At 43.4% G+C, this 25,545-nt stretch overlaps 1 protein-coding gene and 1 long non-coding RNA gene across 2 annotated transcripts in view; both read left to right on the top strand.

The window, feature by feature from the left end:
* Nucleotides 1-21,745, top strand: part of LOC308101101 — a 123,801-nt gene extending 102,056 nt beyond the window's left edge. Inside the window, exons 4-5 of the long non-coding RNA XR_013934487.1 lie at nt 6,083-6,141; nt 21,285-21,745. This is a non-coding gene — a long non-coding RNA (uncharacterized lncRNA). The remainder of the gene's footprint in view (nt 1-6,082; nt 6,142-21,284) is intronic.
* Nucleotides 21,746-21,831: 86 nt separating this feature from the next.
* The window catches only part of LOC308101100 (bifunctional heparan sulfate N-deacetylase/N-sulfotransferase 2-like), a 55,522-nt gene continuing 51,808 nt past the window's right edge, over nt 21,832-25,545 (top strand). The window contains exons 1-2 of the mRNA XM_080450435.1: nt 21,832-23,039; nt 24,330-24,707. Of these exons, the coding sequence (XP_080306561.1) occupies nt 22,311-23,039; nt 24,330-24,707 (1,107 nt within the window). The 5' untranslated portion in view covers nt 21,832-22,310. The remainder of the gene's footprint in view (nt 23,040-24,329; nt 24,708-25,545) is intronic.

Genomic DNA, 25,545 nt, shown 5'->3' with positions numbered 1-25,545 from the left:
CACATAATATTATATAATCCAGCAGGTAGTGACCAATGTCCTCTCAGCAAACAGAGTGTCCATGTTTGTGTTCTAGTGCATATGTGCACTCGTGCATAGATTACGTGCGGTCATAAAATCTGGGATTGCACGCGGATGTCGATATTGACATGAGGTGGTGATGAAACTTACATCGTATCACACTAGCCCTCATAGCTATGACTTACAAGGGTCTCCCGATTGCAGATTCTGCAAACTGCACGAGGTACCCTGCGGGGGTTATATGTTTATGCCAAATACCTACATAGCTATGAATATGGCTATGGGTTCACACTTGTTGTTTAATATTTTTAAGTGTCGCAACAGTGAAAACAGCAGGTCAACAGTTATAGGTTAATTATAGGTCAACAGTGCTCTTATTTTACATTCCACAGACCAAAAATCACTTACTTTCCCATAACTTGATGAGCTCTTATCCACCAACCGGAAGTCTTTTAAGCCATTAAGACCTGGAACGCATCTGTGTCATTTTTTGATTTGATTTAAAAAGCCATATTTTCCACTTTTGGCTATTCAAAAATAGCAGATCTACAAGCTCATAGCGCGGCACCGAGTGCCGCGCTATGAGCTTGTGGATTTGCTATTTTTGATTTTTTTTTTTAATTTGTGTAAATCTTTGAATATATATATATATATATATATATATATATATATATATTTTTTTTTATCCCGCGATTTTTGTAACCCATTTTTTTCACCCGGTGCCAATTTCCTAAGTGATCCTGGGCGCTACACCAGCCCTACACCAGTCCCCCACAGCCTAGGGAGGCCAGGACCGAGCTCATGCTTCCTTCAATGCATGAGAGCCAACTGACCTTCTTGTCACCTGACAGGGGGGAGTTTCCCCGGTAGGACGTAGCACGTGGAAGGAACACGTTATTCCAACCGGTTCCCTTCCCCTCCATCAGGCGCCCCGGCTGTCATGGGGGAGGCGGTATAGCGACCAGGATTACTACATGTTTTTGTGAGGGTATTAACTACCCTAGGAGACACGGGGAGTACATGCAAACTCCACACAGAGTAGGCCCTTTCGCCAACCCCACCTAGGGTATGGGCGCTGATGACGCGGAGGAGAAGACACGCCCCCAGCGCCCACAGCGTCCCCGGCGGGAATCGAACCCAGGACCTTCTAGCTGTGAGGCGACAGCACTACCGACTGCGCCACCGTGCCCCCTACTAATAATATATATATTTTTAAAGCAAATATTTGTAACTCAAATCTTTGCTTCTTGGGTCTCTGGAACAAAACATTTTGAGATGGGGGTCCGTGGCCAAAATGCATATAATTTTGGGGGTCCTTGACATGAAAAATATTGAGCACCAATGATATAGAAACATACGTTTTTCAGAAAACTGTTGGAATTTAGGAGACATGTAGAATCGGCTTCAGGTCTTAACACATCCACTGCCAAGGGCTAATCTCATAATGTACTCACCAGTGCCAAGGTGTTTTTGTTGTTTTTTTGTTTTTTTCATGTCGCCATAGATCTTGTTAAAATCCTTAAGATTGAGCGCTACACAGTCTGTTTACATCCGCGCGATCTCCCTGTATCTCCCAGTGAAAACCACGTGTCAAACGGGGCATCCATGTTTGAGTTAGAGCGGATTACGTTAAACAGTGAAATGCGAGGAGAAAAAACTACAGGAAGAGAATTGAGTTTCAGTTTCGTCTGTAGAACGAGGGCGGGCGTGATCGTGAAAACCGGATCCCAAATAATTCTATTTCCTGTCATCAAACCGGAAACGGAAGTGGATCAAAAAAATTCCGAAAGTGCACCCGGACCGCGCATGCGCGAAAAGACCGCAGCCCGTAGGGCTACGGTCTCGGCGCTTAACAGTTGGATTTAACGGCCCGTAGGGCTACGGTCTTGGCAGTTAATGTGTTAATGGGTTAAGGGTTTACGTTCGTCTGACTTGACACATGCTAAACTTTGACCTTTCAATAAACAAATATTTATTGAAAGGTTGGTACTGGGTTGGCACTGCTGTTTTGAATCTGACAGAATGTTTTGAATCTGACAGAATGCTTGCTGCATTCTAGTATTTTAACACGTCGGTCAGGGACTATAGGACAGCACATGCAACATAAGTCTGGTGGGATGCACTGTGGAGCCGTGCTCATCTAGCTCCCACACCCTCAGTAGAGTTAAATAGTCGCAACGTTTTTTTTTTACTGGGAAAGAAGGCTTGAATGAGCTGAAATTGAAACAACACTTTGTGAGCTTTTAGATTCTCCGGAGTTCACAAAGCCACTGCACGTTGAGTGTGTGTGTGTGTCTGGGAGGGAGGGAGAGAGAGCGAAGGGGGGAGGGCGGGGGAGACAGAGCACTCTGGCCACGTTCAGGTGTTTAACAGGTATCTCGTGTTCTGTTTATAGACAGTTGCGTCCCCACTCAAACGCACACTTGCCCGTTCGGGCAACCCGAAAGCAAACTCCACCTGCCCGAAAGTTTTATCTACCTGGGCAACCCTTAGTGTCAATGCCGGGGGGGGGGGGGGGGGGTACAGAATGAATGCCAGTCTCTTAAAGTGGTACTAATCTCTATAGCAGGGTTCCCCAATAGGCGGCCCGCGGGCCATTTGCAGCCCGCGAGAGGCAACTGTCCGGCCCGCGACAACTCCTGTCATAATTTTTTTTAGCTGTATTACTGTTCAAGCAGACTGTAACAAACACATCTGTAAGTAAATTGTTGATTCTGGACTTATTTAGATTTTCAGTATGTACAACTGGCTGCTTTGAATCTGTATTACTTTTCAAGCAGACTGTAACAACCAAATATTTTAAGTAAATGGTTGGTTCTCAACTTATTTTGTTTCCAGAGTGCATTTTTTCCTTGTGTGGCCCTCAACACAGGATTTAAGAATCCCAGGCCTAAAATAACGTGTCAAATTAGCTAGATTAGAGAAAAAAAACAAATAAAAAACTCAAAATGTTGCGCATGCGCGCTTTGCGCGCGTGCACAATGCCCCTGGCCCTCGGCTTGGTACCCAAGACATAATTTGGCCCTTGGGGAAAAGTAATTGGGGAACCCTGCTCTATAGGATAATGAAAGGCGCAGCTTATGGCGCTTCATGTGTGGTTCCTATGGTGTCATGGTATCGTAACACGCAAAAACATCAACAAACATGACTGACAGACAAGGGAGTGTGCTGTGTAGTCCGTACATTACAGGAAGTGAGGTTGAAAGATGAACGACATTGGTCTGTATCAGACTAACCTCACATCAGCGGGCTTTCCACACAGTGAAAGGCCTGGTTCCCATTCCAAAACTGGCTAGTGTGTGGATGACATTAGCTGGTGATGAAATGGTACATCATATGACAAGGCTAACAGCAGCGAGTGTCATTTGGCCTGAAGCCTCTGATCTTAAACAATACTGGGAAAAAAAATATCATAGACAATAGAAAGACTGTCAAACATTATGCTTGGGGAAGTTCACACAAAGAGCAATAACAACTTTACCCAGAATGCACTGGGGTAGGAGTAATGACAGACCGATGTAGCGAGCGAGGACAAGCGCAAACCTGGAGGAAGGATAGCACCAACCTAGTATCTCCATATTTAAACTTTTTATGTCCCCCCCCCCAGGCTTCGCCATACAACAGTGTCGTGAAAAAACAGTTTTGGACATTCAAGGTTCCCCCCCCGACAGTGACAAAATAAGAGTAGGATGAACAGACGGGTCGGCTTGAAGCAAGACGAGGTGTGTGTGTGTGTGTGTGTGTGTATTGTGAATCAAGTGAAATGGCCTTGCTGGGAAATGGCTGGTGACCTGCACAGCACACATACAGTATAGCCACAGACCTCCAGGGTGTACACATGCACGCACACACACACGTGGCTGGCTTGCTGTTTGTCTTTTAATGGCGTTGGCCTTGAGATCCCTGGAGCTGCATTCACTCATTTAATGTCAGCTATAAAATCCTGACACACACACACTTTCTCTCACAGCCTGCAGAGACAAGGGGTCATGTTCGGGGTCAAAAATCTGTCTGTGCCTGTTTGGTATTGTGGTGGAAGAAACTACTCTGATTCTTGTATGTAGAAATACTCTCTTAGAATTAAATGTACTGACGATGATTTCATTCTGATAAAAAAAAACTTTATATTTATAAAACACACACACACACACACACTTAACCACATTAACTTTGACTATTATAATTGTTGGGATATCGCGAACACAGCCGATCTACTGTATAAGCTCACAACATGTCGCGATGCTATTTTCACAGATTTTGTGCGACACTCCAGTACGACAAAGCAGAGCATTAATTTCCAATAAAAAACATAAAAAGTTATAGGTATGTGTGTGTGTGTGTGTGTGTGTGTGTGTGTGCGTGTGTGATTGCTAACATTGCACACACAGCCGTGTTTATGTGTGCTTACGTAACCCTCGGAGGTGCACTTTGAGACCTGTGAAAACGTCACTAACTGCTAAAAGCATACCTCTGTACTGTAGTCACATAAGTCTCTGAACCACTTTGAACATCACCGTACTATTTGAGCTGTTCAAACCTTTTTTGTTTGTTTTTGGGAGCTTGTAGATCGGCTTGGTCACACAACGTGACGTTGTGGCACAAAGATTTGTCACACAACGTAGTATATACTGTAGGCAGTGGTGGAAAAAGTACTACATTGTTTTACTTAAGTAAAAATATCAATACTGCAATGTAGAAGTACTCTGTTACAAGTAAAAGTACGGAATTCAAAATTCACTTGAGTAAAAGTACAAAAGTATTGGTATCAAAATGTACTTAAAGTACCAAAAGTGAAAGTACTAAAATGTTTGAAAATAGCAGATCTACAAGCTCACAACGCGTTGCGATGCGAAGCTTGTAGATCTGCTAAGCCTATAGGTATAAAATAGGGCTAAAGTGGTTAATGTATGTTTTATAATGTAATAATTTACATGTACAATGTAACTAGTAACTAAAGTTTTCAAATAATTGTAGTGGAGTTAAAGTACAATATTTGCCTTTGAGATGTAGTGGATTAGAAGTACTGTAAAGGTACAGACAATTGGAAATACTCCAGTAAAGTAAAAAATACCTCAAAAATGTACAAAAAAAAGTACAGTACTTGAGTACATGTACTTAGTTACTTTCCACCACTGTACCTAGTATAGTACAATTTGAGAAACGGACATCTCTTGTGACATTTCACACATGAGAAATAGGTTCATGGTTTTAAAAGGCTTAAGGTCCTTACACACCAGGGGCGATTTTTTCATGCGAATAATACGTTTAAAAAAAAACCCTTATTAAGTCAATGCAAGCTTCCACATCAGTTTCGCAGAGCGAAAAAGCGTCTTTTATTTATTCGGACCGCAGTCGAATTTTGCGTATATTCGCATAATCGCCGGTGTGTAATGACCTTTACAATTAGGAAAAGATTCAGGTTAGGATTAGTATTAGACATTCGCCTTTTCAATGCAATCCTAAAATGTGGAGGTGCTCACAATTATAGTACAAACGTGTGCGTGTGTGTGTTTGTATAGCGTTTATGCCAGTGTATGCATGCTGTGTCCAGCCACAGTGTGCGCATCACTTACCATAAGTTAAGAATGACAAACGTGAAGTGTGTGTGTGTGTGTGCGCATTAGTACGGTACATGGATTGGAACGTTAATTCGGGTGGTCGTCGGTGAGCGTTTCTGCACTTAAACGTCGGGACGTTCCAGCCACACGTTGAGTCTGCCTGCTGGAGGCTCTCCAGAGAAACTCCCAACTATGATTAAAAGAATTGTGAACAATATTTGAAACGCTGATTCAGGACATTGACTTCAGTCACTCACTGCTTTGTCAAACTCAAGCTGCTTTTTTCACCGGAACATTTTGGAAGCGTTTGCACTGCTGTCTGTCCAGCTTCTTGTATAAAGTCTCTAAGAGAAAAGATTTAGAATCCAGACTGGTAGTCTGAACGGCCTCTTTGTTCTCTGTGCTCTGCCTGGGAAACTCTGGAGACTGTTGGCAGAAGGCAGAGCCAAGGAATTATATTTTGTATTTGACACTTTTTCTTCTCCTTTGTCTTCTTTCTCCAGGTCTGTTCCCGCATGGTTCTGGGTCAAAGGGGCTGCACAACTCTAAGACCATTTTAGAGGTGAGACTCACACACACACACACACACACACACACACACACACACACACACACACACACACACACACACACACACACACACACACACACACATGCACATGCACGCACACAAGCGCACACACACACACACACACACACACACACACACACACACACACACACACACACACACACACACACACACACACACACACGCTCGCTACTAACACTAACATTTTGAACTCCTGAACTACTTTTGGCTGGAAGTAGTTTGGCCTCGGCAGCTGAAAGTGGGTCATATTGTCCTTCAGAGCTGCTGTTGAACCAAGCATGCTGAACAGAAGAGCTCTGTGGAGGCTGCTTATGCTTCCATTAAACAACTCAAACTGAATTCTGAATCACAGGTGCTAGTATACATAAGTGATACTTTTGGGTCAGAGTGTCTCCCTCTATCTCTCAGTCTACTTGTTAATTAACACATTCAATCAACTGCTTTGAACACCGTTTTCAGAGGGAATTTTCAATGTAATCTTATAATTGTCTCCGCCAGGCCGAAGGCATGGCCGAGGCTATGTTTTCGCCCCTGTCTGTCCGTGTGTCAGTGTGTGTGTGTGTGTGTGTGTGTGTCCGTTAGTCCGTCTTGTGAAATACATGAAGTGCTTTGGAGAAAGGTTCTATACTGTATAATGCAGTCCATTAACCATATAACTGCCAGTTCAGTGAGCAAACTGGGGAACGAATCAATTGAACAAAACTTTTTATTGAACTGTACTGAATGATTCAATACACTGAAAAGAACCATGATTCAATTGGAATTGTAGGAGTTGAGGCATTATATTTTGTTTGACTCGGTTCCGCAGATAAAATGGTGAAAATAGCCGATCAAGCTCACAACGCCTCGTATAGTGAGCTTGTAGATCGGCTATTTTCACAAATTCTGCCTCTTTCTTAGGTAGTATTTTACAATTTGGCCAATGTTTGACCATCTTTTATAGTATAGTTTGTTGGTTACTTTTGATGTAGTAATGGTCTTTTTCTTTTCTTTTTTTTTTAGGTATTAAAAAAGTCTAACCAAGTCATTTTAGAAATGTGCAGGTACCCTGTACACTTGTTTACTGTTGAGTGAGAAAACAATGTTGCACATTAAGCTAATCAAGTGCCCCCAAAATCATTTGGGCACCGACCCCCTGTTTGGGAACCATTGCTGTAGGTTATGATGAGTCCAGCTTAAGTGTAGGGGAGTTTTCCAGCGACACCGGGTGTCCTGCAGTGGTGTAAAGTAACTAAGTACATTTACTCAAGTACCGTACTTAAGTACAATGTTGAGGTACTTTTACTTTACTGGAGTATTTCCAATTGTCTATACTTTTACTTCTACTCCACTACATCTCAGAGGCAAATATTGTACTTTTACTCCACTACCATTTTTTGAAAACTTTAGTTACTAGTTACTTTGCAGGTATAAATTATTACTAATTTATTACATTATTACTATTAAAAACATACATTACATTACCACTTTAGCCCTATTTTATACCTAGGCTATTTTCAAACATTTTTGTACTTTTACTTTTGGTACTTTAAGTACATTTTGATACCAATACTTTTGTAATTTTTTTTCCAGTACTTTTTCCACCACTGGTGTCCTGTAGAACAAATTCTGTTGTTTTGGTGGGCAATGCATATGTAGTCCATTCAGTGTGTTCACTCCATAGGTTTGACCTACTGTCCTTGAACATCTGGTTAGCGTTAGCCTACCGTCATCTGCAGGCTGGTTAGCTGTGTAGTGACAGTGTAGGTGTGTATTGTGGCTGTGTGCCAGCTGTGATTGGATGCTATTTGCATCCCGGGCCCGCGGCGGCAGTCGGTGAAGGCACCGCGCGGCTAATTGCTTTAAGGGAGTTGCGCTCGCATTCCCTCCAGTGGGGATACGTGTGTGTTTCTAATTACTGTACCTTCTGTGTATATCCAATTAGCTTGTTTTAATTAGCCACTAAAGTCCTCCGCTCCTGGGACGACACACATGCACACCGCCGTGAAACATTCTGCATGCTCCGCTATCGCTGTGTGGTAGAAATACTACTCTGAACCACAACTATCACTGTGTGATAGAAATACTACACTGAACCACAGCTATCGCTGTGTGATAGAGATACTACACTGAACCACAACTATCACTGTGTGGTAGAAATAGTACACTGAACCACAACTATCACTGTGTGGTAGAAATACTACACTGAACCACAACTATCACTGTGTGATAGAAATACTACACTGAACCACAGCTATCGCTGTGTGATAGAGATACTACACTGAACCACAACTATCACTGTGTGGTAGAAATACTACACTGAACCACAACTATCACTGTGTGATAGAAATACTACACTGAACCACAGCTATCGCTGTGTGATAGAGATACTACACTGAACCACACCTACCAGTGTGTGGTAGAAATACTACACTGAACCACACCTATCACTGTGATAGAAATACTACACTGAACCACAGCTATCACTGTGTGGTAGAGATACTACACTGAACCACAACTATCACTGTGTGATAGAAATACTACACTGAACCACAACTATCACTGTGTGGTAGAAATACTACACTGAACCACAACTATCACTGTGTGATAGAAATACTACACTGAACCACACCTACCACTGTGTGGTAGAAATACTACACTGAACCACACCTATCACTGTGATAGAAATAGTACACTGAACCACAGCTATCACTGTGTGGTAGAAATACTACACTGAACCACAATTATCACTGTGTGATAGAAATACTACACTGAACCACAGATATCACTGTGTGGTAGAAATAATACACTGAACCACAACTATCACTGTGTGGTAGAAATAATACACTGAACCACGGCTGAAAGGCACATTCAGGGAATTTCTTTTCTGACCCAGTTACTCCTTCAGATGCCCTGCTAACCCCCCACCCTCTCTCTCTCTCTCTCTCTCTCTCTCTCTCTCTACCTGTTTCTCTCTCACCCTTCCTCACCTCTGTCTCTCTCTCACACACACACTTAGTAATTTGTCTCTGGACTTGCTCTTGACCTCCAAGCCACACCGGCGGGATGTTATGATTTGTCTTTGGCCCACGAACACACATGTGTGTGCAAACACACACACACACACACACACACACACACACACACACACACACACACACACACACACACACACACACACACACACACACACACACATAAAGGCAGCATCCTTGAGGGGATTTGTTGGTCAGAGGGAGAGGTGACTGTGGGTGTGTGTGTGTGTGAGGGGTGAGTGTGTCCTGAAGCTGTTTATCACGCTAAGAATAGCGCAGACATTCATGGCTCCACTTTCAGGATGTTTGGTGCAAACACAGGATGGCCTCCTCTCTGCTCTCTATATAAACGGACCTCAGGGAAGGCTACTGGATGTTTCATCCATGTTAACCACTTAAACCCCATATGGTTGAGCCGAGTCCCTCTAGGCTCTATGCTAGTGTCTTTTCTGTTGCCGTGTGGAAAGCCATACGATGCATGGGGTTTAAACCATTAAGACCGGGAACGCATACTGTGTCATTTTTTTTATTTTGTTTTGGGCTCTTCAAAAATAGCAGATCTACAAGCTCATAGCGCGGCACCGAGTACCGCTTGTAGATCTGCTATTTTTGAAAAATCGGGAAAATGTGTGAAGCGGACATTTTTAAATCAAATCTTTGCTTCTGGGGGTCCCTGGAACAACATATTTTGAGATGGGGGTCCGCGGCAAAATACATATTCATTTTGGGGGTCCTTGACATGAAAAAGGTTTGAGAACCACTGATTATAGCAACATCAGTTTTTTCAAAGTCATTTGTAGAATCCCCAGAAGCAAAGATTTGAGCTTTAAAAATATATATATTCAAAGATTTGCTCAAATCTTTGTGCCGCGCTATGAGCTTGTATAACGCTATTTTTTAATAGCCAAATAAATCTTAGTTTTTGTTGTTGTTCTAGTGCTGGTCTGGGACGGCTGGCCTCGTCAACAAAAATCATATTGTGTGGCAGCCCTATTATTCACCCAAAATACTGGACGACCTTGTGGAGATGGAAGGTTGTCTGCCAGCCTTCCCCTTTCCTCCTGCCGTGTCCTTCATCTTCATCACTATGTCCTGGTCTCTCTCTCTCTCTCTCTCTCTCTCTCTCTCTCTCTCTCTCTCTCTCTCTCTCTCTCTCTCTCGCTCTGTGTCTCTAACAATTCAATTCAAAGGAGCTTTATCGGCATGAGAAAACCTACGTTTACATTGCCACAGCACAAGTGAAACAAAACAATCAAAACGAAACAATGTATGTACAATTAAATATTAAATATGAATGGGAATTAATTAAAGTTGCAACTTAGAGGGAAGACTATCTTACAGAACTATAAAAATGTAGCATTTCCTGTCAGAAACGGTTATACATCCATATAGGAAAGGTTAGCTTGGTATAAACTTTTAAAAGTTGACTGCAGTATTTCAATGTTCTGCATTTACTCTCTCTCATGCATACACTCAAAGTCAAACAATACTTGCCGTGTTATCGTGTCGTGTTGAAAATAGCAGATCTACAAGCTCACAACGCTTCACGACGCGTTGTGAGCTTGTAAATCTGCTATTTTCAATCATTTTAGTACTTTTACTTTTGGTACTTTTTCATACCAATACTTTTGTACTTTTACTCAAGTACATTTTTTATTCCGGACTTTTACTTGTAACAGAGTACCTCTACCTTGCAGTATTGATACTTTTACTTACCCACTGAGCATTTTTGGGGCTATTAGACGTCTAATTTTTTATAGCCGTTGAAATGACGTCTATAATATAAACGGTCTAAATATAGACGCTTAAAAAACAGCTAATGAACGTCTAGGCTAAGAATAGACGTTGAAAAAACTTTCACTTTTAGACCAATTATAACCCAGTTTTAGACGGAGGTCTAATAGACGACTATGGCTCACTGGGTAAGTACTTTTTCCACCACTGCGGCAAGGCTTACTTACATAAATAAATGAGTGAAGTTATTAGAGTAAAACTATTTGCCAGTTGACCGTTCTTCTAACAATGACACAAGTCCTTCAGTTGTGTGTGTGGAAGGAAGTTCACTACATTGTCTTGTATTGACTTCAGTCTGTGTGTTATTAATTGTATGCATGTCTGTCTGCAGGCACTAATTTTAGTCTGATCGGAACAATGTTGTGTCCATGGACTCTGGCACCTACGCACACACAGCGAGTAGAACCAGGCCTCAACTTCTATCGCACTTTGGATTATTCCCTTGTTTGTGAATCTCTCTCTCTCTCCTAAAATGAGGGTCTGAGAGCCTTATTTGAAACAGAGTATGCACAGAGGTTCTGCACGATAATTTTAAGCACTCTATCCATATTTTATATGTTGGCTCTTCAAAAATAGCAGATATACAAGCTCACAGAGCGTCACTTCGTGCCGCGCTGTGAGCTTTTACATCTGCTATTTTTGAACATTAAAACAAAAAATCTTAAGTGTTTTTTTTTTTACATAAATCGTCTTTCAAAACAAAACAGTTTCAGTTGAGGTTCCGTGGTCAAATATATATCAATTTGGCGGTCCTTGACATGGAAAAAGTTTGAGAACCACTCTGCCCTGCCAAGCCAAAGTGCAGTAACTACGAAAAAAGAAATCACTGAAAAATGGCTTTAAAAGTGATTTTACTGGTCAGCCAAATGAGATATCGGCATATAAGTGATATTACACTAGTTGTACATCTGTTCTTGAGGTAATTGTTTATCCCCCAAAATCACGAAGGCTAATTTGACCTTTGGGATACACAAATAAGTCGTGTGTTTCCAAAAACGTTACTGCACTTTGGCTTGGCCAGCGACGTAATATACAAACAAAATTCAGAACCTGAGAAATGCGTTAAACATCACGACATGGTTCACTTTGTTCTTGCAGTGGAAAGAGCCTCTCTCTCTCTCTCTCTCTCTCTCTCTCTCTCTCTCTCTGTGTTACCTCTGTGTCTCTCTATCAAGGTGACATTTGTCCAGGTCACAGGGCTGGTTAGTACGTCTGAGCAGTAAGACGATCCTTTAAGTGCTGTGTGCTGATGATGAGCTGAACGCAGTGTGTCTGACACTGATGTACCGTAGTGTGACAAAGTAGGGCATTAATTTACCAAAAAATGTACTGTATGCCCTACTGAAACATGGAGATAGGAGGTTTCTGCCAGACAGCAGCGGTATTCAGAATGCTTGCTGCCTTTGGATGTTAATGGTATCATCTCTGTGTGGAGCTCCATCAGGGGAAATAATGGCCCCCTCATTTTACAGCTGCCGTGTTGAAAATCGTATAAACTCTTGTGTGGATTTCGCGATGTTCTGGATCAGGGGTCGGCAACCTTTTTGACATGAAGTGCCATGTTTTTGTTTTTTTCTTGATAGTCAGTGTGCCATATCGACATTCAACATTTCATTGTGACAGCTCATCAAAATGAAATATTTCCAACAGATTCTGATTGTCCATATAGTATACATAACAACCTTTTTAGATGGTTCGTCTTCTTTAGAAATATTTTCTTTCAAATCAGGACATTGTAATGATCATTAGACTCGGAGCAAAAACCCATCAATCTCCCAGACTCTCACTGCAGTCAGAGTTTGTATAATTATTTGCAGGATGTAATTTGCATATAGATGTGAGGGGATTAATTTAATTGACTACGTTTTCTTTTTAAATCTTTTATTTTAAAAGAAGAATTCTCTTATGCCAGTGTGCCAGTGATCACTGGCACCCTGGCCAGTGATCACCCTCCCCTTTTGGAACCCGTGCCTAAAAGCTTGCCTACCCCATGAACGAAATAGTCGGTATACTATATTTCAGTGATTTTCAACTCTTTTCATATCAAGGTCCATTATTTATTCGGCATTTGAGCCATGGACCACCATTTGATGACATTTAGACTCTCAGACCCAAGACTTGGAATATTTGTGTTGTCGTTGGATACGATGTTGTCCACAATTCAATGCTGTATTGATGTTTGTACCAATAGGAGAGATAACAGGGAAACGCAATAATTTAACTCTTGAGAGAGTAAAATGAAACCAAATGGACCCGTAAGGGTTTCATTTTACGCTCTCAAGAGTTAAAGATCTATAAGGGTCCATTTGGTTACCAACGCTCCATCATTTAGCTGGGGACCACCTGGAACCCCCTCAAGGACCACTGGTGGTCCCTGGACCACTGGTTGAAAACCACTGCTATATTTGACCAAATGTGCACACACAGCACACATAGGGGGGAATCGGCTCTGTGCCGTAACCCATAAGACCTGAGGCCGATTCTACAAATGTCTTCTAAATCCTAATAGTTTTCTGAAAAACCTATATATCGTTGCTGTCGGACAGAAACCTATTATCTCCATATTTGTCCTTTTTGTGTTTTTTCGTAAATGAACGCCTTACTTGATCATACTACAGCGTCACACAAAAGCATCAAAAGTAGCAGATCCACAGAGCTACTTTTGCTACTTTTCAATTTGAATCTTGAAAAGTAACAGTTTTGGAGATAATGAGGTATCCATCCATGAACCTGGACAGGAAACGGGTTATGTTTCACCTTGTGGAAACCCACGACTAAAGTTATGAGTCTGTTGGGAAGAGACACATAATCTAATTACTCTCTATGCTCAAAGCAGGCTTTGTGTACAAGGCTGAATATCAGCCTCTTAAATAAATACCATCCATGTCTCCTTCCCACCAGTGTATGATTGATTCGAAGGCCTGCATTTGTTGTGCACCAGGTCATTTATACTGATATGATACCACTAGTTAACTGCTCCTTCTGACCAATTCCCATCAAGGGTCGCCACAGAGGATCAACTGTTTCCATCTGCTTCATGTTCTCTGTGTCTTCCTCAGTCACTAGACTCCAGCCAACTGCATGTCCTCTCTTTCACTCTTTGGCCTTCCTCTTCCCCTCTTGCCTGGCAGCTCCATCTTCAGCATCCTTCTCCCAATGCACCCCTCATCATCTCAACCTCACCCCTCTTGTTTCATCACCAAACCTTCTAACCTGGGCTGATCCTCTGATGATGTCCCTCCTGGTCACTCCTAATGAGAATCGTAGCATCCTCAGTTCTGTCGCCTCCAGCTCGGCCTCCTATCTTTTTGTCAGTGTAATTGTCTAATAAATTGCAGGCTTTGGTTAGAAACGTTCCTTGGCTCGGTTCTACACAAACTGGTTCACATGCGTTGGTGACGAACGAGAGAGAGACAGAGCCCAGCCTGTCTGAAATGGACCAGCTTGTTCCTCTGTGGTTTTCTGGAAACAATAGAAACGGAATAATGCATTAATCTGAATTTATGGAGCGAAGAGCTAAATCAGTATCATGCTGGAAATAAGAAAGTAGCAAGTTATAGTGTTACAAAAAAACACTATTTATGATGTTTTTTCAAGAATAGTATAGTTAAAAAAATATTTAGAAGATTCCTTGATTAATCATTTGATTAATTATTAATAATCTAAATGTGTAAAAGTAACCAGTAACTAAACATTTCAAATAATTGCAGTGGAGTAAAAAAAAGTACAATATTAGCATCTGAGATCTGTAGTTAAGTATCAAGAAATGGAAATACTGAAGTTAAAATTGAAATTGTGCAGTACTTGAGTAAATGTACTCAGTGACTTTACACCTGGGGTTCTCAAACTTTTTCTTGTCAAGGGCCCTTCAAAATGATTATGTATTTGTCTGCGGATCTCCAAATGTTTTTGCCAGGGACCCCCAGAAGAGAAGATTTGTATAAAAATATATATATATTCAAAATATTCCAATACTTTGAAAATGTAAAAAAAAAAATCTTCAAAGTATAAAATATGGCTAAAGTCGTTAAAATGATTGTGTTATGACGCCATTAACTAATTATGATGAGGACCCCCTTGAATCACCCCGAGGACCCCCCATGGGGTCCCCGGACCCCACTTTGAGAACCACTGCTTTCCACCACTGAGTACCGTGTGCAGTACAGTAGCTGTATCTTTCTATTTAGCTACAGACCCTCTCAGTGTTCACTGTGGGGTGAATATCCATATTCATGGGTGCTTATGCTTAGCCTTGCCAGTTTGTTGTTTTGGTGTGGTGCGCGCCATCGATTGGCCTTCCACTGCAGTCTGTTTGTCAGCAAAACAAGGTTAATACGTATTGAAACAAGCATCAATAAAAATGTCATTTATTGAAGGTCCTAGTATTCCTTGGTCAGTTTATGCGTATGGGTAATCAGGCCTAAGGCGTTCTGTGCCAAAGTAGTAATTGATTCACAATTAGGCCTTTATTAGTCCAATAAACGAACCGGGCATATTGTTTATGCCTGTAATTGTGCCGCTAATTTATGTCACTAATTATGACACTAATTGTTTATGCGTATACAACTAGAAGAAGACATTGACTTCAGGGCGTCTATACTGTTTGAGAGAGCTTTACCCACTTAAACCCTATATACATAGTTAGTGGTGGAAAAAGTACTCAAATGTTTTACTTAAGTAAAAGTATCAGTGCTGCAATGTAGAAATACTCTGTTACAAGTACAAGTCCGGAATTAAAACTTTACTTGAGTAAAAGTACAAAAATATTTGAAAATAGCAGATCTACAAGCTGGCGATGCGTTGTGAGCTTGTAGATCGTCTATTTTCAAATAGAATAAAATAGGGCTAAAGTGGTTAATGTATGTTTTATAATGTAATAATTTATATTTGAAATGTAACTAGTAACTAAAGTTTTCAAATAATTGTAGTGGAGTAAAAGTACAATATTTGCCTCTAAGATGTAGTGGAGTAAAAGTAAAAGTACTGGAAATTGGAAATACTCAAGTAAAGTACAAATACCTAAAAATTGTACTCAAGTACAGTACTTAAGTAAATGTACTTAGTTACTTTCCACCACTGTACATAGTTGACTGGAGTTCCCCAAGGCGTTATACTAGGTCCCTTCCTGTTTTTGCCGAAAATAGCCGATCCACAAGCTTAACAACGCGACGTGTTTGTGAACTTGTGGATCGGCTATTTCCGACAAATGTTCGCCCCGGAATTGGGGTTAGCGGACTAGGGTTAGGGATGGGCATTTGGACCTTTTTTGGTAAATAGTTAACCTTTGGACTGTGGGCGGTTAAACGTGTTTAACCGTCTGTCTATGACGTCATATCAATAAATACATTTGCAGTCCTATGTGTGGGCAGTTCAAATATGGCCTAAAACATGTGTTGTAACATACATTAGGTCATCTCATTTTGGAAGGTCGTTTTCTTCTTTATTGGGTATTGTAAAATAGTGTATGAGGAATAATTATATATTATATTTAAGTGATTCATTACATTAATATTCTATTGATATATTTTATTTATTTGTATGACTTAATTTTGGTTAATTTTGGTTAATTTCGGTTAAGTCCTAAACGGTTAGTGACACACATTCCAGTTAAACGGTTAACCGTCTAACTGTCCCGTCCCTAACGTATTGAAACAATGGAGAAAGGCAGGTTATGTAAATGAGAACGCTAATGCAATTTGAATACAATTAGACTGTTTTCTCTCTCTCTCTCCCATGTGCATTATATTATAGGCCAGACATTCTGCCCAACAGGCAAGGAAAACCTTGCTTTTTGATTGAAATGATAATAAATAAAGAAAAATGCAGCCTCGTGCAACTTTTAAAACACATTAGTCAATATTATGATTCATTATTCAGACGTACTGTCGAGTATAGGAGAAGGGTCCATATACTGCAATTAACTAAGAACCAACGTTCTCTCATTAGCAAATGAATTGAAGATTGTGTTGAACCCAATGAACTCGCCATACCCAGAACCTCAACACTGTGTGTGTGTGTGTGTGTGTGTCTGTCTGTCTGTCTGTCTGTCTGTCTGTCTGTCTGTCTCTTAGTGTCTTACATTTTTGTATACAATTCTGTACTGTGGTGACCCGGGTTGGCCCACTTAGTCCCAGTCTAGTTATAGGGTAGTATATGTTTAGCTGGTCCTCTGCAGGTGGACTGGAGAGGAAACACACGCACATGCATCCCTGTTTTTCCTCGTACAGTACCACTTCCCCGCCCACTCGCAGCCCCCCGACGAGTGTCACTGGGCAGCTATCGCGCTCCGCACAACACAAAACACGGCGCTGCTGCTTTGCCAATGTATGTAACAGAGGTATTTCTGTATTACATCATATTCAGTCCACATAAATACAATACATATTTTAAACATATGATATGTATGAGAAATCCCCCCCCCCCCCCCCCTAAAATGTCCTCTCGTAGGTCAGGAAAAATATCCCTGCAAAGCACCACTGATACCCCCTTATACACCGTTTGTTTATCATCTCTCTCTCTCACAAACACGCGCAGGCTCACACACACCTCCCTACTTTCTGACATTTTCTACTACTCTCAACATTCCCACTGTCACTTTTTTGACGAGTCTTGTCAGAGTTGAGAGTTACACGAGAATCGAAAACCCCAACGATAGCCACTGATTGGTTGACATTTCAAGCAAGAGTGCACTTGCACTTTCACAAGCACGTACAGCAGTATGCACGCCACGCCACACACGCGCACGCACGCCACACACGCACACACGCACACACAGAGTGTACAGTAATCATTGACATGTCCTGTAAGCTCTCACAGCTTTGCTTCGCACCTGTAATGTTATCTAAGTGTACGACAGCCAGTCTATTTTCAGCTTCCAGGAGAATTCTCTCTCTCTCTCTCTCTCTCTCTCTCTCTCTCTCTCTCTCTCTCTCTCTCTCTCTCTCTCTGCCTCTGTGTGTGTCCACATGCACTGTCTCTCCGCATCTTCTTATTGTCTCCTCTGTTGCTGTATCTCTCAGTTACTCTGTCTGTCTTTCTGTGTCTCTCTCTCTCTCTCTCTCTCTCTCTCTCTCTCTCTCTCTCTCTCTCTCTCTCTCTCTCTCTCTCTCTCTCTCTCTCTCTCACATATATATATATATATTCAACTCGCTCTGTCACAGACACACATTTGTATTTCTATACTGTGTTTTTTTTAGGACAAAAACATTCCCCCCCCCACATTTTAAAGGGTTTGCCTGTATATCTGCCATTTTACTAACCTGTCTTTTACTAATTTCAAGCCCAAAACAACCCTTTATCCATAAAACAACCATTTCTCTTTCCTGGGTGGTCCTCACAAAGACAATTTCTCAAATTTGACTATACTTGTATGTTGGTCTCGCACGCACACACACACACACACACACACACACACACACACACACACACACACACACACAGGCGTGTCAGGCCTCAGGGCGGCCTGATTAGTTGGCCCATTCTAATACATGGAGGGACTGTTAACCTGATTAATCACATTAATAGTGTGGCAGACCCACACAGGTAGCCTGCAACTGCAGTTGTTTGCACCTTCAGTGTCTCAAGTCTCACATTATAATCTGAATGATTGTAATGCACTGCGTATGTGCTGTATATATGTATGTACAGTATGTGTGTTAGATAGAGAGATAGAGATTGATTGAATACTTTATTAGTCAAAATAACTACACCTCCTTTCTATGGGAAATTGCATTTAGATCCCCATTGTGGTCTCCTGATAGGTGATTTTTTTTAAGGCCAGTTTTAAAAGAGACGGGTGATTTACATCTTTTAATGGATGGTGTCGGGGCATTCCAAATTTTTCGGCAGAGCATTAGAATTTTCCCATATTTGTTCTATATTTAGGGTGGTACCAGATCGTTGTCGCTCCCTCCGTTGTCGCTCCCTCTAGATCACGGATTCCCAAACTGTGGTGGAGCGCCCTCTAGGGGGTGCGTGACATGAAAAGGCTTATGGTGGCGATATGGTGTTATTTTAAATATATGAACAAATATGCCAATATATTGCAAGTACATGCAAAATATATGCTGCACATATGCCGTATTCAGGTTCATATATGCAGATTTATAGGAAATATATGTCTCATATATAGCTTATATATGTACACATATATTCCACATATATATATATATATATATATATATATATATATATATACATATATATATATATATATATATATATTTAAATGTAGAGACATATATGCAGGCGGCCAATTTCGAATAGTATGTCACATATATGTTGCATATAGGGTGTGTCAGCCAGGTCGGGTGGTAACAGCGGGTGCACGGACAAAAAAGTTTGTGAACCGCTGTTCTAGATAGATACGATAGATAGATAGATAGATAGATAGATGGATTGGATAGATCATTGGTTCTCAAAGTGGGGTCTGGGGATCCCCAGGGGTCCTTGACGGAGTTCCAGGGGGTCCCCAGCTAAATGATGGATAGTTAGGAACCAAATGGACCCTTATGGGTCTGTAACTCTGAGAGTGTACAAAAGGAACCAAATGGACGCTAACAGGTCCATTTGGTTCCATTTGTACACTCAGAGTTAAATTAACATTGATTTTACAATATAAATTGAGGTCCCAGAGATAGAAATGCCATTAAATGGGCGTCCGTAGCCTAATGCATGTCAAACTGGTGGTCCTTGATATTAAAATGGTTGAGAATCACTGCTAGAGCCGTAAAAATGTTCTCTTATGGGGGTCCTTGGCATATTTTTTTCAAATGGGGGTCCGCGGGCTAATAAGTGTCAATTTGGGGGTCCTTGTTGACATGAAAAAGTTTGAGAACCACTGTTGTATAATATCACAGCCATGAGTGTTAAAGTCACCTTGTTCTACATGGTGCCAACAGCACCGGGAGCTGCGATGTTATATGGGCGCTGTATAAATAAAATGGACTCACTGTATTTATATAGCGCCGTTCTCCAGAGCACTTCACATTCTCCCATGTACTTCACATTCACGCGCACGCACGCGCACACACACACACACACACACACACACACACACACACACACACACACACACACACACACACACACACACACACACACACACACACACACACACACACACACACACACACACACACACACACACACACACACACACACACACACATTCATACACCGACGGCAGAGGAAACCATTCAAGACACCAGCCTGCTCATCAGGAGAAGTTAACCCATTAAGACCGGGAACGCATCTGTGTGTCATTTTTAGATTTCTTTGGCTATTCAAAAATAGCAGATCTAAAAGCTCATAGCGCGGCACCGAGTGCCGCGCTATGAGCTTGTAGATCTTAGAGATTTTTTTTGAAAAATCTTTGAATATATATATATATATATATATATATATATATATATATATATATATATATATATATATATATCTTTAAAGCGAACATTTTTAACTAAAATATTTTGTTTTGGGGAATCTATAAATGTCTTCAACTGTTAAACAGTAACAGTTGTTTGAAAAAAACGTATGTTGCTGTAATATCAGTGGTTTTCAAACCTTTTCATGTCAAGGACCCCCAAAATTATATGTATTTGGCCATGGACCCCTATCGCAAAAATATTTTGTTCCAAGGACCCCCAGAAGTTGCAACATGAGTAAAAAATGTTCACGTAAAAAATATATATATTCAAAGATTTGCGCAAATTTTCAAACATTTTCAAAAATAGCAGATCTACAAGCTCATAGCGTTTGGGCTATTAAAAAATAGCAGATCTACAAGCTCATAGCGCGCTATGAGCTTGTAGATCTGCTATTTTTGAATAGCCCAAAGAAATCTAAAAATGACACACATGCGTTCCCGGTCTGAATGGGTTAAGGGGTTCAGTGTCTTGCTCAAGGACACTTTGACACGCGGCCAGGAGGGGGGGGGGGTTGATCCGGGAACGTTCAGATTCCAAGGCAGCCTCCTGAGTCGCTGCCATGTTGTTCTTTTGTATAGATCACATTTTGAAGCCAAGCGACACGGAGTGTAAATATAATGTACTGTGTCACATTGGAGCCATTCAATCAACTGAAACGCTTTTCCATTCTGCCTCAAGTTAATTTGTTCTGTTTGCAAAAAAACGTAATGTGCAACGAGGAATTAATTAATCTACTTCCCACCGTCTCTCTCTCTCTCTCTCTCTCTCTCTCCCCCCTCCGCTTTTCCCTCCCCCGCTTTTTTCACACTCCCTTTCCCCCTCCATCTCCTCTTCCCTGTTTTCTCCATCTCTCTCTCTCCTCTCTCTCTCTCTCCAGGGGTCTTGGTGGGTCTCTGAGATGAGCATGCGGGGTCTCCACAGGGGGCCCAGCCCCTGTCACTGTCACTGTCACAGCTACACTGCGGACCCCTGCCCCGGACCCTACTGAACACACACACACACACACACACAATCTGCCGGAGTGACTTAAGTTACACACACACACACTTGGGCACGCACAAGGTGCCTGAGCGACAGAGCCACACATGCCAGTTGACAGAGCCAACTGAGATATACTCACACACACACACACACACACACACACACACACACACACACACACACACACACACACACACACACACACACACACGCAAACGAGCGTGTGACTCCACAGACAACCTGGTGTGTACATCGGTGCGCGCGGCGTGTGTTTGTTCAGTGACGGAGAGAAAGAGGGAGAGAGAGAGAGAGAGAGAGAGAGCCGTGTGAGAAACTGCTGATCCACCGAGAGGAAAAGAGGAGAGGAGGGAAGGGGGGAGAGGCGGTGGACGGACGGAGGGAGGGAGGGAGGGAGGGTGGGTGGGTGGGTGTGGGCGTGCAAGAATCACACACAGAGGGAGAAACCCAATCCTCTTAGACTGCAAGCTGAGCTGAGGACGGACGAGTCTCAGAGAGAGAGAGAGAGGGAGAGAGGGAGGGAGGGAGAGAGAGAGGGAGAGGGGGGTCTAGAGAAAGAGAGAGAAAACGTGACTCACTGATAGCTGCTGTTCACTGAAAGCATCCCTCCTTCAGGCTGCAGCCAGCGCTGTCCACTGTCCACAGAGAGACAGACAGAGAGACAGAGAGAGAGCCAGACAGAGCGACAGACGGCTAGAGGGACACAGTCATGGGCTCTGGGGTTACCATGGTGACCTAGCGTAAATGGCTGTTCCTCCGCACAGCTCAGTGTCAGTGTCTGCTGCTCAACCCTCCTCCCCTTCCTCCTCTGACTCCTCCTCTTCCTCGCCGCCCCCCTCGCCAGGCTCCGCCCCCTCCTCCTGCCAGCCCCTCCCCCTCCTCCTCCGCCCTCCCCGGACGCGGCATGGTCGGCATGGTGACGGCGCTCATGGCCGCGTGGCGGCGGCGGCTCTGCGGCGTCCGGCAGCTGGAGCTGCACCGCCTCATCCTGGCGCTGATCGTCTTCTGCCTGCTGTCCATGGCCTTCCTGGCCTACTACGTGTCCAACAGCCCCAAGATCAAGGAGGCGCCCCCGCTGCCCTTTAGCGACTGCGGCGGCGGAGGCGGGGGAGGGGCGGTGGGGGGAGGCGGCGTCCAGACCGGCACCAGCGGTGGCGTCCAGCGCGCGCCGCTCTTCCTGCCGCCGCGGCAGGGCCGCCTGCGGCCCGTCAAGCCCGTGGACAACTCGCGCACGGAGCCCGTGGTGCTGGTGTTCGTGGAGAGCATCTACTCGCAGCTGGGCCAGGAGATCGTGGCCATCCTGGAGTCCAGCCGCTTCCGCTACCACACGGAGATCGCGCCGGGGAAGGGCGACATGCCCACGCTGACGGAGCGCAACCGCGGCCGCTACGCGCTGGTCATCTACGAGAACGTGCTGAAGTACGTCAACCTGGACGCGTGGAACCGCGACCTGCTGGACAAGTACTGCGCCGAGTACGGCGTGGGCGTCATCGGCTTCTTCAGGGCCAACGAGAACTCGCTGTTGAGCGCGCAGCTCAAGGGCTTCCCGCTGTTCCTGCACTCGCACCTGGGCCTGAGGGACTACCGCATCAACCCCAGCGCCCCGCTGCTCTACATCACCAGGCCCAACCAGGTACGCATGCAACCACTCTAGATGTAGAGATCGTACCATTATTCATTTAGCTACAGCGAGAGTCACGCCCCCGGGACATGAACATGGAGAAGGGAATCGACGTCATATTCAAACAAAGGTACTCCTTGTGGATTTAGCTCCTTTTTGTGGCTCATTAGCTTGAAAAATGTCATGTTGTAGGTCCCTGCACCACCATACTGTTAACACCATATGTTAGTGCTAGGACAGATACTTAGACCATAGGTTAGTGCTGTACTATAGCACACATGGTCTAAGTATCTGTCCTATAGCAGCTATAGGACAGATACTTAGACCATAGGTTAGTGCTATAGGACAGATACTTAGACCATAGGGTTGTGCTATAGGACAGAAACGTCCATCCCTGTAAACGATCCATACATGATACATGTGGTGTTCGCTCCTACAAGGTAATGGTGGACTCGGCCACACCCCCAAACACCTTGTGTCTCAGACACCTTGTGTCTCGAAACGTGTCGTTTTGCGCTGCGTTTCGAGCTTGTAGATCTGCTACTTTACGTACTTTTGTGTAGTATGCAAGTAAGGCATTAATTTATGGAAAAAAACAGTTAGAATATGGAGACAATAGGTTTCTGTCCGACAGCAATGAAATGCCTTCTAAATCAGTTTTCAGGAAAAAAAATAAGTTTCTATATTTATAGGTAAAAAAAATTAAGTGACACAGATGCTTTCCCGGATTGAAATGTATAACCACGGCCACAGCTTTTTTCTGTTCTGGACCCACAGTGGTGGAATGAACTCCCCACTGATGTCAGGACAGCAGAGTCACTGCCCATCTTTCGCCGCAGGCTGAAAACCCACCTCTTCAGGAAACACTACCCAGACCCTTCCTCTTCGCCTTGCCTACTTGTTGTCAATTAGTTGTACGAGCTCTTGTTTTATTGGATCTTGTTTATTCGATACACTTATTAGTTTTAGCTCTTGCTCATTCGATTTTCCTATTTGTCTCATCTGTTTAAGAAAGTAGGTAGCTGATATATTGCACTTTTACCTTAGTGCTAGGTATACTCTTAGTTGCTTGCTTTAGAAGAGAATGCACTTAAGACTTCTGGTGATTAGTAGTTTTCTTGCCTACCTGTGTTGAATGCACTTATTGTAAGTCGCTTTGGATAAAAGCGTCTGCTAAATGACTGTAATGTAATGTAATGTAATGTATAGGCCTTCCAGGTCTAAAAGGGTGATTATCACACATAACTACGACCAGGGGATGGTGTGCAGTACTAACTCATACTTCCATCCCTCCAATGCAAGGTGGAGCAGGGCCCGCTGCCCGGCGACGACTGGACCGTCTTCCAGTCCAACCACTCCACCTACGAGCCGGTGCTCCTGGCCAGCACCAAGTCCTCGGAGGCGCTGGCGGGGGCCCCCGGGCACCCTCAGGGCCCCGGCGGGACCCCCAGGGCCCTGCACGCCACCGTGGTCCAGGACCTGGGCCTCCACGACGGCATCCAGCGGGTCCTTTTCGGGAACAACCTGAACTACTGGCTCCACAAGCTGGTGTTCGTGGACGCCATCGCCTACCTGACGGCCAAGCGGCTGTGCCTGTCGCTGGAGCGCCACCTCCTGGTGGACGTGGACGACATCTTCGTGGGCAAAGAGGGCACCCGCATGAAGGTGTCCGACGTGGAGGTGGGTGGAGCCTTTATGTTCTGTTTGACCACTTTGAATCCCAGCGTCCGTGTTGCGGGGAAAGCTTTTGCCGAAAATAGCTATTTTCAGCGAAGCGAAAGCTTTCCCCACATGCACAGAAAACTGAAAATAGACTAGTCCCCTGAGGGGCTCCGGTCAACCATGTAGGGTTTGAGTTGTTAACATGGATGTGGAGGTCGGTGGAGCTTATGTTCTGTTTAACATGGCGGGAAAAGTTTGAATGTTTGTTTTGCAAGCAGTCCTCGTTAGGAGTTGATTGATGGGTTGGCATGTTGTCAACTGACTCAACCTCTGTCGTTGGATGCATGTTGATGATGAGAGTAGAAACCAAACCTTTATTTGAGTGTGTGTGTGTGTGTGTGTGTGTGTGTGTGTGTGTGTGTGTGTGTGTGTGTGTGTGTGTGTGTGTGTGTGTGTGTGTGTGTGTGTGTGTGTGTGTGTGTGTGTGTGTGTGAGAGACCAGGTTGTCAACGAAGGCTCCAAATCAGTTTCCATTCTTGAAGTGGCCTGCACCTTTGTCTCTAGCTTAGAGGAAGCTTGTATGACCAAAGTCATTCAAGGGGAATACCACTCATTTTCAACATTGAACTGTCATTAATACACCTTAAAGCTGTTGTGTGGAAATAATTTTAATAATTCCCCCCGTTCTATGTTGCCTAGAACTGGAGAATTGGTTGTTGAGGCCATGTGATCAGTGACATACGTACGGTGTACTTTTGGCTCCGCCCTCTAGGCTGCTGCATTCACTAGAATGGGGAATCTCACCGGCTCCAGCTGAAACAGTCACTGTCACTGATCACATGACCTCAACAATCAA

This window comes from Gymnoscopelus braueri (assembly GCF_963280865.1).
Source record: "Gymnoscopelus braueri genome assembly, chromosome: 14".
Lineage (NCBI taxonomy): Eukaryota > Metazoa > Chordata > Actinopteri > Myctophiformes > Myctophidae > Gymnoscopelus > Gymnoscopelus braueri.
The sequence above is the reverse complement of the archived record's forward strand: the minus strand, read 5'-3'. Positions and strand labels throughout refer to the sequence as shown.